Genomic DNA, 11981 nt, shown 5'->3' on the forward strand with positions numbered 1-11981 from the left:
CAAATATCTACACTTAATTGTGCACACCACATCTACTTCAGACATAGAACAAAATTTTCAAAAGCTTGTATGTTTCAGTCTTCCTTCCAGAGGAGCCTTACGACTCCAGGATTGGCTTGATATCAGAATCAGAGCTTGAATTTTTAAAGGAATTTGACAGCAGCAATCTACCAAGTTTCAAATATGACTATACAAGACGAGCAACCAGAATTCTTTAGATGATCATTCAAACCAGTGATTACATGAACAAAGTTAATTAACTAAATTTATGCAAACTTGACATTTAAGAGTCATGATTTTTTTTTTTTTTTTGCAATACTTTGAAACATTCTACTTCCTATGACAAGCAGTTTTCACTGGCAAACATTTTTTTTGTGCGCTTATTTTTAGATGTTACTATCCTAACACAATGCTGACCAGGTAAGACTGATGCTCTTGCAAAACAAGAGTAAAACAATCTAGACACATTAGGAGCACCACTGAATTAACAAAGGGCTATTTCTGCTATCTATAGGACAGTTAAAAACAAAGGTCCTGATTTTTCAAAAGTCAACATACTGCATCAAATATTTTTTCTTATCTGTGTATTTGTTAACCCTGTACAAAAGAAAGCTGATTAGCAAATGTAAGTGTTCGTATAAAAATAGCCAACATCTGTTTAAATTTAGAAATTTATTTTGTTTAATCCACAAGCTTTATATAGCTTTAGTTAAAAAAACAAAAACAAAAAACAGTGAAAACATGACAATATCCAAAGTTCAGGTTCCTCAAACTTTCAAAGACCACATCTCTGAAAGTTGCTTATACCATTCAGAAGAACCGCAACGAGACAAGATTTATGAATGGGGCAACGACATCTCACAAACAAAATTTATGTAACTGAAGGAATTTTTCTGTGACTGCTGATCATGGAAACTGCCCTTTAAAAAAAGAACATAAAAATACAAATGAAATTCCAGTGTTCCAAATCAACATGTTACATCAATATAAACCCACAGTGTCCTGGTAAACAACATGCTTTCATTTATGTACCACTCTAAATTGCTATTCTTGATTTGCTTCAATGGAGACTGTACAGGCAACAGTAGAAAGCATTAAAATATATGTACTTCCTTGGTAATTCTGCAGTGGTTTTATTTCTGGGCAAGCTTACAAACCACAAAGGTTAGTAGCATAATGTAAGTGGATATAAAAAAAGTCAAATGAGACCCTCACAAATTATTCTAAACGCTTTGTTGAATTTCAAAGAAACTAGGGAATTGACGGTCATGTTTGAAACCTTCAAAACAAATTCCTACTGCTTCTAAGAAGTCTCACTCTAAATGAAATTATGTTGACTGTCAATGAAAGAATGTCACTAGTACACTGTGGACACCTTTTGTAATGTAAATCCATGCCCTTTGTACATGGTGAACCTCAACCTAGCAATTATTACAACAAATGTTATATTCTAAAGCTCAAACACATTTAGCAATTTGAAATTGAATTCTGAGTACAAACCAAATAAAATGTACATTATATCAAAGGATTCAGCCTAAGATGGTGGTGACACTTGCGCCTTCCTCATTGACCTCAGTGCTTTTTCTCTCAGGTGTTTCTCTAGGTCATCGAGGTTGTCTTCTGGTTCACTTTCTGTCTCCTTGAAACAAAGACAAAATATTTCTTCAAATACTGAAAGCCAAGCTGGGCTGCAGCCCTCCCGCTACTGTAAATCATCAATTAAAGTCATGAAACAGTAAGTTGCATTTCTGAAGTAAGACTGCTATTTGCTATCAGTGCTGTGTACATTCATCTCCTTCTCTACCTATTTTCTTACACTCTACTCTGAAACAGTTGTATCTACCAAATTCCTACCTTTTTAGGTTCTGTCTCTGCTTCCTGTTCTTCCTGTGCTGAGGTGGTATCTGCTGCAGCCACAGCAGCAGCTGCTGTAGCTGCTGCCGCCTTTTCCTTCTTATGTTTTTTGTGTTTCTTGTGCTTCTTATCCTTTTTATGCTTCTTATCCTTCTTTTTCTTCTTCTTCTTTCCACCCCCTTCTTGATCTGAATTCTGTAACAAACCATTCAACAGACATTACAACTCATTTCCAAGACTTAAAAATTCAGTTAGAACAAACCCACACCCAAACACTGGGCAATTCAGATGGACTGTGCAACTTCTGAAACTCACTCAACTCCAGACTGCCTTCAGAACTTGGGGAAAGTCACGTGCCAATGCACTGACAGTAGCAATTCCAGAAGACAGATAACACAATGCATGGTTGTGCTGTCTGAATATAGAACGTAACACCACACAAACTTGATATGCCTGTCACAGCAACAACACACAAGCCTCTTCATAGACATTAATACTGCAGGTGGAATCTAACTCCCTAAAACACTCTTCTACCAAAGAAATGCAGTGTCTCTAGGAAACATTCACAGAACAGATAAGAATGCCAAATTATCTGTTCTTTCCTATTATGAATATAGTTTGCAAATAACACTGCCAAGCATAATTCAGACCACCTCACTTTGTAGGCCATCAAACTAATTACAAGTGAAGCAATACTTAAGTAATCCCAGTGATTTCCTGAAATGAGAACATATTTTGTTTCAAAAGTTATAACAGAGCTTTTTTCAGACTCAGAAACGTTAAGCTTGAAATGTTTGTGTTGTGATCTAAGAATTTTTAACTATAAAAAATCACTCCAAGACTATTTTTAATTTTGCCATGTGAATAAGCTTAGAGCTGTTCAATCATTAAGTCTTTACGAAAATAACTTGCCATATAACCCCCAAACAGTATTGCTTTTATTAGCAAAGAAATACCCTTGCAGGGGATGGGCTCTGAGTTGGACTTTTAGCCTTTTTTGCAGGTGACCAGTTTCCAGAAGGGGAACGAGATCGAGCAGGAGATGGAGGTCCTTGATGTTTTTTTGGAGCTGGTTCAGGTGATCCTGATGCGGACCGCGATGAAGACACCCGTCTTGCAGATCGTGGACTTGGCGTGGAAGCCCTTGAAAACAGAAATGCCACACTTAGATTCTAGTGTTAGAAATACAACATGAAACAAGGAAGTAAAAATTACAGAAAGTCAAATGAACATTTGTATTTATAACTTGGTTAAGCTGCCACTTAAAAAAAAATTAGTTACTGTGCTGGCGTATGTTACAAAGGGCAAAACGATCTCATACCATTGCGTATCCGTAATGCAAAAGGATATTGCAACTTGATAGCTTGTTAAACAATAATGCTATTGTTGTTCAGGAATGATTGCTCCCTTTCTTTTTCTGATATGACTAATTTATAACCTCATTAGAATTCAAGAGAATAGCAATGCTATTTTATCATCCAATGAAGGAAGAGTGCAAACCATTTTGTTCAGCTACACTTTCTTGCTGAAAGAATAATCCAGCACCAAAATTGCTGTGCACCAATCTGCTCGTAACAGCAACATCACATTAAAGAAAACTGATAAAATTTTAAGTATTTATCTTCCATAACCATGTGGGAAATGATTTATGAATTAAAAGTATTGGTTCTATTCTGTTTTATTTAAAAGCTAACTGCAAAGCTTGTTTTGCTTTAAGCATAGCTAGGAAAAAAGTTTTAAAATTCTTTTTATCTGCTCATTCCCAGTAATTTGTTAGGCTACTAAAAAGACTCCTTAGACTCTAGATCCTCTGTAATGCTTCTCCCCACACCTCACTTACAGTTGAAAACACTGATTAAAATAAACCTCAAAAAAATCACTTAGGGGTTGGTTCTATGAAAGCCAACAGAGCCCCCAATACTTGAGTGACCTCAAGATATGAGAATCATTTTCATGTGATCCCCTAGCTATTCTCATTGTATTATTAAATAATAATAATAATAATAATAATAAAAAAACCACCACCAATGAATAAGATTTTTTTTTTTTTTTTTTTTTACTTTGTCTTCTTAGGTTCTGGCGTTCTTGACACCCTCCTGATGGGTCTAGTGCTTGGAGATGGAGACTGTCTTCTCTGCGGTGAAGCTGAAGCTCCCCTTCGCAGTGGTGGTGGGCTTGCAGATGTATGAGAAGCTCTAGGCCTTGGTGAAGGTGAATGCCTTTTGTTTTGTGGTGGAGAACGTGCTTCGCGATTAGACCTACTGGGAGGAGAACCCTTCCTGTGCTTGGAAGATATCGAAGGTGAACGCCTTTTAGCAGCTGGAGAGCTCCTTTGTTTTGGCGGTGGTGAATGGGAGACTCTGCGTTTTGACTGTGGAGACGGTGATGCTCGTCGTTTAGGGGGAGGAGGAGAAGCTGTTCTTCTCTTTGGAGGTGGAGAAGGAGAGTATCGTCTCTGTATTGGTGGAGAGTATCTCCGTGGAGAAGGTGAGCGTCTACGTGGGGGTGGTGACGGAGACCTAGAAAGAAAAGAGATGTTCAGGTGCCACACAGCCATGTGAGTTAGTTTCAAATGATTACACGATCATTCCTGAAATTCTTAAAAACTTTATTAAATAAAAACTTTTTGGAAAAATCAACTGAATAGATGTTATTCAGTACCTGATAACAGCAATCAAACTGTATCCAGACCACATGCCTACCACAGAAAATCTCAGCAGCAAAACTACATTCCCCTTAGTAAAGCTGTAAATCAAGGAATGGGTTTCCTGTATTATGGCATTTATTTTTACATACCGTAGTTGGAAGTCAACAAACCAAAAAGCAATTTTTTCACAACAAAAATGCAATACAGTACCTTCGGCGAGGCAATGAAGGTGACCGTCGCCGCCTAGGAGGAGGGGCAGGCGAAGGAGAGCGCCGTCGCCTGGCTGGTGGGGGTGATGGACTTCTTCTCCTCCTACTAAGGAGATAAAGGGATTACTCAGAAATATTTCAACTGAGCTACGAGATTATTATTATTTTTAATTATTATGCTTTCACTATGCAAGAGCATCTTGCTCATGTACTTCTAATTCTAGTAGAACCACTAATGGGAAAATATATATACATCCAAGTATTTCTACAGAGGTGAGATAATAGATTTTTATTGTAATTTTCAGACCCCACAACACTAGTCACAAGAATTTCACATTCTGCTTAACCTGATCTATTTGCACCCTGCAACCAAAGAGGAAGTCCCATTCTCTCCCATCTTCTTCTCCTAAAAGTTCATTTCTGCCACCTTCCTTGGGCTGAATCTAGTGATAATGTAATGAGTCAGACCAGCTTACTGATTCAATAACAAAAACTCTCAGTCATCAGACAGTAAAACAGACTTTAAAACAGACTTCCAGGGAAGTTTCAATAAAGCTTGTACTTTCCTGAAGTTATAAAGGGAGGAAAACTTGCGTTTTGTAAAGAAAAAACATTCTTCCCTGGCTGTTGTTCTCCAAGGCAATGAATTACACTTTTTATACATAAGAGTTTGCTCCAAAACACATTCTTTTATGATCTGGAAAAAAATAGCCTCTAAATGTCATGGTTGCCCTAATTAAATGTGTTTAAGCATTTACACAAGAAGCAATAGGTGAATTTAGTATGCTGCAAGTTTTATGCCAAATTTAAGATCTTTGAATTCTAATCTGTTTTACATAGAATTGTTTGATAAACGACAAGATATGATACATGATTAGAATTGACTACATTGGTAGAAGCAGTCACACAATCTCACACCATTACGTATGCTGCAACCGCATTCTAGCTAGGTCTTAATCACAGATTGCTCACATGGATGATTATATCAGATTAATAAACCCATCATACACTGAGGTTCCAACATTCCAAGATCAACACATACCAAACAATTCCACAAACAGAAGAGTTAACAATACTGCCTACATAAGAAAAGAAAAAAGTAGGTATTAGCTATTAGTACACAGCTACTAGCTCCAAATACCTTATGGATGGGAAGAATGAGAGTACTGAAAACACAAATTAAGTGTGACCCAGAACATCAAGATCTTTATCCCCTATTGCAAGTCCAGGGAAGGGTTTTAATCGTAATATGAAAGGCCAGTATTCAGTTATTTTCAGGCATCAGTGAGAACATTAGTGTTATTAGCTGTTACAGGCTCCATTAGGATTATCAAGTAGTCTCTCTATCGGGAGATAATACAGGTGTTTATTTTGTTGTTTGATCTTTTTTCCCTGCCAATGAAATGGTCCCAAATACAAACCAACAAGGAACAGGTAAGACTGAATTTCCTTCACCTTACTGCTCTGAGTGCACAAATCCAAAGGGCAGATGTACTTGTCCATGACAAAATAAGTGAGAGCCTAAATGATATGCAAATCCTGTTTAACAGATTAATTTCTAACCAACCTTTTCATCACTGGCGATTGCCACCTCTTTTCCATCTGCATCCTGATAGCAGTGGAGGAAAAACAAAACAAAACATCTAACTGCCATATATTTGAGGCAAAAATGAGCAAGTTCAAATAAAGTTCAGGGTAATTCTCAACAAATGAGCAAAACAAGAGTGCAATCTTGAAGCAGAGCAAAAGGTCCATCTAATCTAGCATCCCGTTTTTGACAGGCAGCTGAAGATACTTCAAGGAAATAGAATAAAAGCAGTCCGTATTAAAAAAAGTAAATAAATTTATCTTTGTGATTTCCATGGAATTCTCTTAAAATTGCTAGCCTTTGAACTTTCCACAAGTTTAGTTCATAGTAGGGGCTTTTAAGAAAGCATTATAGGCCAGAACACGATCATGTCACTATAGAGGAAGCTTGCTAGAACCAGCATTGAGATCCTCATTTTCTTTTGACTGTTACTTTGGAGAAAAAGGATTATCTGCTTGCACGATTTGGGGCTAAATGGGCACGACAATTCTTTTGGGTAGTTGCCAACAGTTGCATAGCAGATAAACACAACATTAACCAGTTATTAAAAGAAGACATCAGTTATGCCCAACTTAAGAAGAAATTACCGAGGGGAGGATTCTTTCTGTCGTTTTCGTGGAGATGGGGATGGACTGCGTGAATGCGAATGGCGTCGGCGTCTACCAACTTCTCCATTCTTCACATTGGATCTTTTAGGTCTTTCCTCTTCAGATGAAGATGAGGAGCCAGAATCTATAAATGTAGAAGAATTATTCTCTGGAATATGATTCTCATTACACAGTTACTGATATGGTTATACTGCTGTTTACACTAATGTCCACTCTTGCAAAACAAGAAGCCTCTGTTTACAATGAGTTCAACTATAAACATAAGTTGATGTGATAAATAAATCCATCAGAGTTGGGTAATAAACTTTGCAGCAACCTAACCGTCCACATAACATTTAACTAGCCAGGTAACTTAAAAAAAAAAAAAAAAAAAAAAAAAAGAAGTCAACTGCTGTTATATACAGAAACAAAGTGGACAAAAACCTACACCAAGTCCAGGTTACCTTACTGACCTCAAGCAAGCAGAAGTCCTAATTATTAGAAAACAACCTAATGCATCAATAGATTAAGTAAACCATAGAATTATACTATGATAGTAAACAATATTTGAGTCTGATGGTAAGAGTTTAGAAATGCAACTTTTAAAGATGCAAATTTATAATGATACATACCATAACCTTAAAAAAAAGTTCATTATTGCTCACACTACTTTCACAAACAATAAAGGTACTTGATTATGAGTGGTAAATACATACAACCCAATTTTAGGAAATGTACATTATCCATACCAGATGAAGACTGTTGATTTTGCCTTCTGTATTGACGCCTCTGTTGCACAGAATCTGCTGCAGCCATTTTACCTCCTTTATCTTCTTCTGAAAATGTACATACAAACAAAAATTAAATTAAAAATACAAATTTGTCTTATCAAGGCAGAAGTAATTAAATACAGTAGATCAAGCATTTTTTTTTTTTAATTAACTCTCCTCATCTTAAGGTTGTATTGAGTCTGGAGTATTTTTTGGCTGAGCTTTTTCCAAGAAAGCTCAGATGAAAGACCTTACGCAGTATGAGTGATTATTTTTATGTTTCTGAAAAGATCTTTCTTTCAATGCCAGTTTATCAACAGGATTTGGCACTTTACTAGTACCTTTTATTGTCATATACCTGATTAAAAACCCCACCCAAAACCAGTGCTGAAAAGTGGCAACCATACCCGATTCAGACAGATCAGCTTTCCTTGGTTTTGGCGCTGGTGAAGGAGATTCTCTTTTTTCAGTACTCTTATGTTTGGGTGCTAAAGAACAAAAGTCAAGTTACTGTGCTGTAATTTTTTTTTTTTTTTTAAACATCCATGCATGTTTTTCTGCTCTCACAAACAGTAAATACCATTTTTGAGAAAATGAAAACCCAAAAAGACTAAAGTGCTGAAAAAAAATTGTTACCTGATGCTCTGCCAGGTGAAACAGAGCCACGGCTTTTTCTTGAACGATTTGACTGCTGAGGCGTTGGAGATCTACGTGGTTTTGGAGGTGGACTTGCTGGTGGAGATGGTCTGTGCCTCCGTCTAGGAGGGCTTGCAGAAGGAGACATCCTACGCGTTTTACGGGGAGGACTGGATACAGTTCTTTTAGGTGGTTTCTTTGGTGGTGATCGGGAACGTGATGAGGAGGAAGAGGAGCTACTACCAGATAAAGATGCCGATGACCGTCTTCTCCTGCAAATCAAGTATAACATTAGACAATGACTAGTCAGTTTAGGAAATGTTTGAGCATGAGCACAGAACTGCATTTGTTTGCAAGCACATAGAGAGCCACATACAACAGCAATCCCAAAACATGGTGGACAGCCTTCAACATGTGGCTTGTAAAACAGACTAACAACCAATCTTTCAGTTATCTTTAAACTACAGTGAGCAAAAAAAAAAAATAAATAAATGTTAGTGTTACCTTTGCTTGCTTTCTGTCAATCTACGGACTACAACTAAGCTTTTCACCTCGGTACAATTAGTTTTCTTTGGGCTTTCTAACTTTTGGATGGTTAAGAGAATTCTCCATGTTAGCAGATGTGATTTAATGATCTTCAAAACAGATCTATTTAAGAGTTTAGTGGGCAAGTATGCTAAAAAGTTTTTATACCAGGAAGAAAAAAAATTCAGACAGTTTAACAATTCTGAATCAGCATATTCCTCCTTGTGTTTTAGTCTTTCAACTTTACTTTGCAATTTTAAAAAGGTAGGGCCTCTAGAATTCTGCGGCAAAATTTGTGGCAAGTTCTGTTGTAATTGTGTACCTGCAGAATCCACCTTTGGCTGCAGAATTCCTGAGAACCTGGAAAAAAGAAACCCTACCTTGAGTGAGATAAACATTTGCTGAAAGGGAGCTCTTGTACATCTCGAAACATACATATTTGATACTTTTCACAGTTCTCACAGTAACTGTGCAAAATGAGCATCTCTACAAACTCAAAAAAGTATTTATCACCTTGTCATAAACAAAAAAAAAAAAAAGGAAGAATTGTTCCTTCTTAAAAAGAAGTAACTGTTGTACACAGGAAGCATCACTAATTCTCTTTCTACGCCAAAACAAGAATCTATTCTCTGCCTATGAAGACAAACATCTATTTTGACATTACCCTAAGTATGCAATTCTCTGCAGTACAACTCGGAGCTTTCCTACTAGAAAAATTGCTCGCGCCATCAAAAATATAACCTTCAACAACAAAGAGCCAATCTGAAAAGATTTTTATTTACTGAAGCAAAAGAACATGAAGAAATACATTTCAAGTCAAAGTTTAATTTTGACCTTAACTTTATGTGATGGAAAAGTGATTCATAATAAAAAAAATCCCTAGAAGTAAAATTCATAGTAAATTATTCAACATTTTCCCTCAAGTGGGGAAAAAAAACTGTTACAGAAGATGCAATGTCCGTCTATGCTGGGAGCTACCGAGAGCTATTTCAAGCAAGTTTTGAAGTTGCTACTTTTCAAAGAACTGGAATTCTCAGCAATAATTTAATTTCAAAAGAAATCATGCCACAGCAACTAGAATGCCCCCCCAAACTCACAAAATATGACATCGCAGCTCTTACGTCACTCAAATTATCTATTACAAACAGCATTAGGTTAAGATGAATAAGGTGATTTTGATAACATTGAGTTTTCAGAAATGACTGTTACTTTCTAAATCTGAGTATAAAATTTTCAAGTGTCTCAAAAAAAGGGAACCTTACCGCCTCACAGGCGATCTGCTTCTTCTGTGTCTGGGTGGGGGAGGCAATCGCCTTGGAGGACTCCTCCTCCTTGGGGATGGTCGTCGTCTTGGGCTTGGTCGCCTTCTAGGAGAGTAAGACCTGTCACAATCAAAAATTCAAATGAAAAGCAACTACCTAATAATTTTCAGATTTGAGGAAATTTAGCCTCAGGGAATTGAGTGTAAAGTTGCTTCTCTCCAAGTGCATTACATTACAGCAGCATTTAAATTATGGTGCCAAGCAGTACATTCAGCCACAGTGTTTTTATGTTTATCAATACCTTATGCTAAGTAGTAAAAAAAAAAAAAAAAAAAAAAAAAAAAGTGGGAGGGGAAAATCTGCAAAACCTTCAGTAAACCTACCTGCTAAAAGGCTACATAATTCCCACTACCAAATGACACAGTCAGCATTAAGTACCCTGTTCTTTCCTCAGTCAGTGTAAGTCCCTGTAAGAATCCTCCCATGAACTGATATGATGAAAACTCCTGAGCACGCTTATTCACTGAATGTGTCATTCTCATTTGGCCTACAACACTCACAACTCAACATCATTAAAAACATCATTACCTTAACTGAGAACATTAAATTAAATGGCAACTTCAGAAGAAAACATTCAGTTCTCAATCTCTGCAATCAAGACAAGCTGAAGTCCTACCTTGACCGTGATCTATGACGCCTTCTTGGTCGGGAATGAGATGGAGAACGGGATCGAGACCTTGACCTCGACTTGGACCGAGTTGGGGATCTTTGACGAGTCTTCTCTTTCTCCTTCTCTCTCTCTTTCTTTGAATTACGTTCTGGTGAAGTTTCCTTAGTCTCTGGCACAGGAGGTTCAGATTTAGGAGCTTTTGGGATATCACTATTAAAAAACAAAGAATTAATTTACAAGCACATACAAACCATAACCACTGGAGTAACATTTTAGAAGCTGACAAGATGTTCCCCAACAACATTCTCTTGCCCATCCACTGACAAGACGTTACAGACCCCACTTCAAAATTGTGTAAAGAATTAGAATATGGTACAATGATTCAAAGACAAGGAAAAGTAATAATCAGGCTCTCTCTTAACTTGCTAGGAAACAAGATGACATTGTCAGAAGCAGAAAAGATGCCCAGTATGATGAAACAACAGTGGCAGATTAGCAGTCTACCTTTAGAATTCTACACAGGAAAAAAGAAATCTTACTGAAGATTCTTAAATTCTTTTGCCATTTTAGGGGGATAAGGAGAAGCAGACACTGTCCCTACACAAGCTAGGGGGAACGATCTTAAAAAAAAAAAAAAAAAGAAAATTATCTTAAATTCTTGTTAAAAGTAATACATAGTTCTACACACAAAGTTATCGCTTACCTGTTTGAAGTTGCCTCTTGAACAACAGTCTCCTTTGGTTTCACAGAGGGTTCTGGCTCAGGAGTTGCCTCCTTCTTTTCTGCTGCAGGAGTAGCACTACGGCTCTTGGTTCTGTGATGAGGGGAGCGAGAATGGCTGCGTTTCCGCTCTCTTCTGACAGGTGATGATCTCCTTCTAGGGGAAGGAGACCTTGACTTGCGTCTAGGAAAAAGAAGCACCACAATATAATGAAACAACGTATGCAAAAATAAAAAACAGGAGCTTAATATTCAGGAGCTTAAAGCTCTTCTTAATCAGGCAGACTCTCAGTACTGTGTACAGCAGTTAAAACACGTGTAGGACTACTTCAGATTTTCTGCTGGTAATTTACAGCCAAATTAAGATGTCAAACTTCAAAAAATTAAGACAAAGTCTTGAACAGAACAATTTATTAAAAACAGTTCCTAATGTAAACAACACCTTTTTCAATGTTGCTCTAGTAATTGCAATTACTGTTTAGCAGTAAGTCAAACTAGCTTGCTGGAAATACT

At 37.1% G+C, this 11981-nt stretch overlaps 1 protein-coding gene across 12 annotated transcripts in view; it reads right to left on the bottom strand.

The window, feature by feature from the left end:
* Positions 1 to 653: 653 nt before the first annotated feature.
* Positions 654 to 11981, bottom strand: part of SRRM1 (serine and arginine repetitive matrix 1) — a 17968-nt gene continuing 6640 nt past the window's right edge. For 4 of the 12 annotated variants that reach the window (XM_038167278.2, XM_038167286.2, XM_072027481.1 and 1 more), the window contains 13 exons: positions 11452 to 11652; positions 10755 to 10958; positions 10079 to 10198; positions 8292 to 8563; positions 8063 to 8143; positions 7635 to 7721; positions 6886 to 7030; positions 6278 to 6319; positions 4712 to 4816; positions 3915 to 4373; positions 2811 to 2997; positions 1855 to 2049; positions 654 to 1639 (listed from right to left, as the gene is read on the bottom strand). In XM_038167278.2, coding sequence (XP_038023206.1) covers positions 1535 to 1639; positions 1855 to 2049; positions 2811 to 2997; positions 3915 to 4373; positions 4712 to 4816; positions 6278 to 6319; positions 6886 to 7030; positions 7635 to 7721; positions 8063 to 8143; positions 8292 to 8563; positions 10079 to 10198; positions 10755 to 10958; positions 11452 to 11652 — 2203 coding nt within the window. In that variant the 3' untranslated portion in view covers positions 654 to 1534. The remainder of the gene's footprint in view (positions 1640 to 1854; positions 2050 to 2810; positions 2998 to 3914; positions 4374 to 4711; positions 4817 to 6277; positions 6320 to 6885; positions 7031 to 7634; positions 7722 to 8062; positions 8144 to 8291; positions 8564 to 10078; positions 10199 to 10754; positions 10959 to 11451; positions 11653 to 11981) is intronic. The other 8 variants (XM_038167281.2, XM_038167280.2, XM_038167279.2 and 5 more) reach the window with 8 other exon arrangements.

The sequence above is a fragment of the Anas platyrhynchos genome, chromosome 24 (assembly GCF_047663525.1).
Source record: "Anas platyrhynchos isolate ZD024472 breed Pekin duck chromosome 24, IASCAAS_PekinDuck_T2T, whole genome shotgun sequence".
Lineage (NCBI taxonomy): Eukaryota > Metazoa > Chordata > Aves > Anseriformes > Anatidae > Anas > Anas platyrhynchos.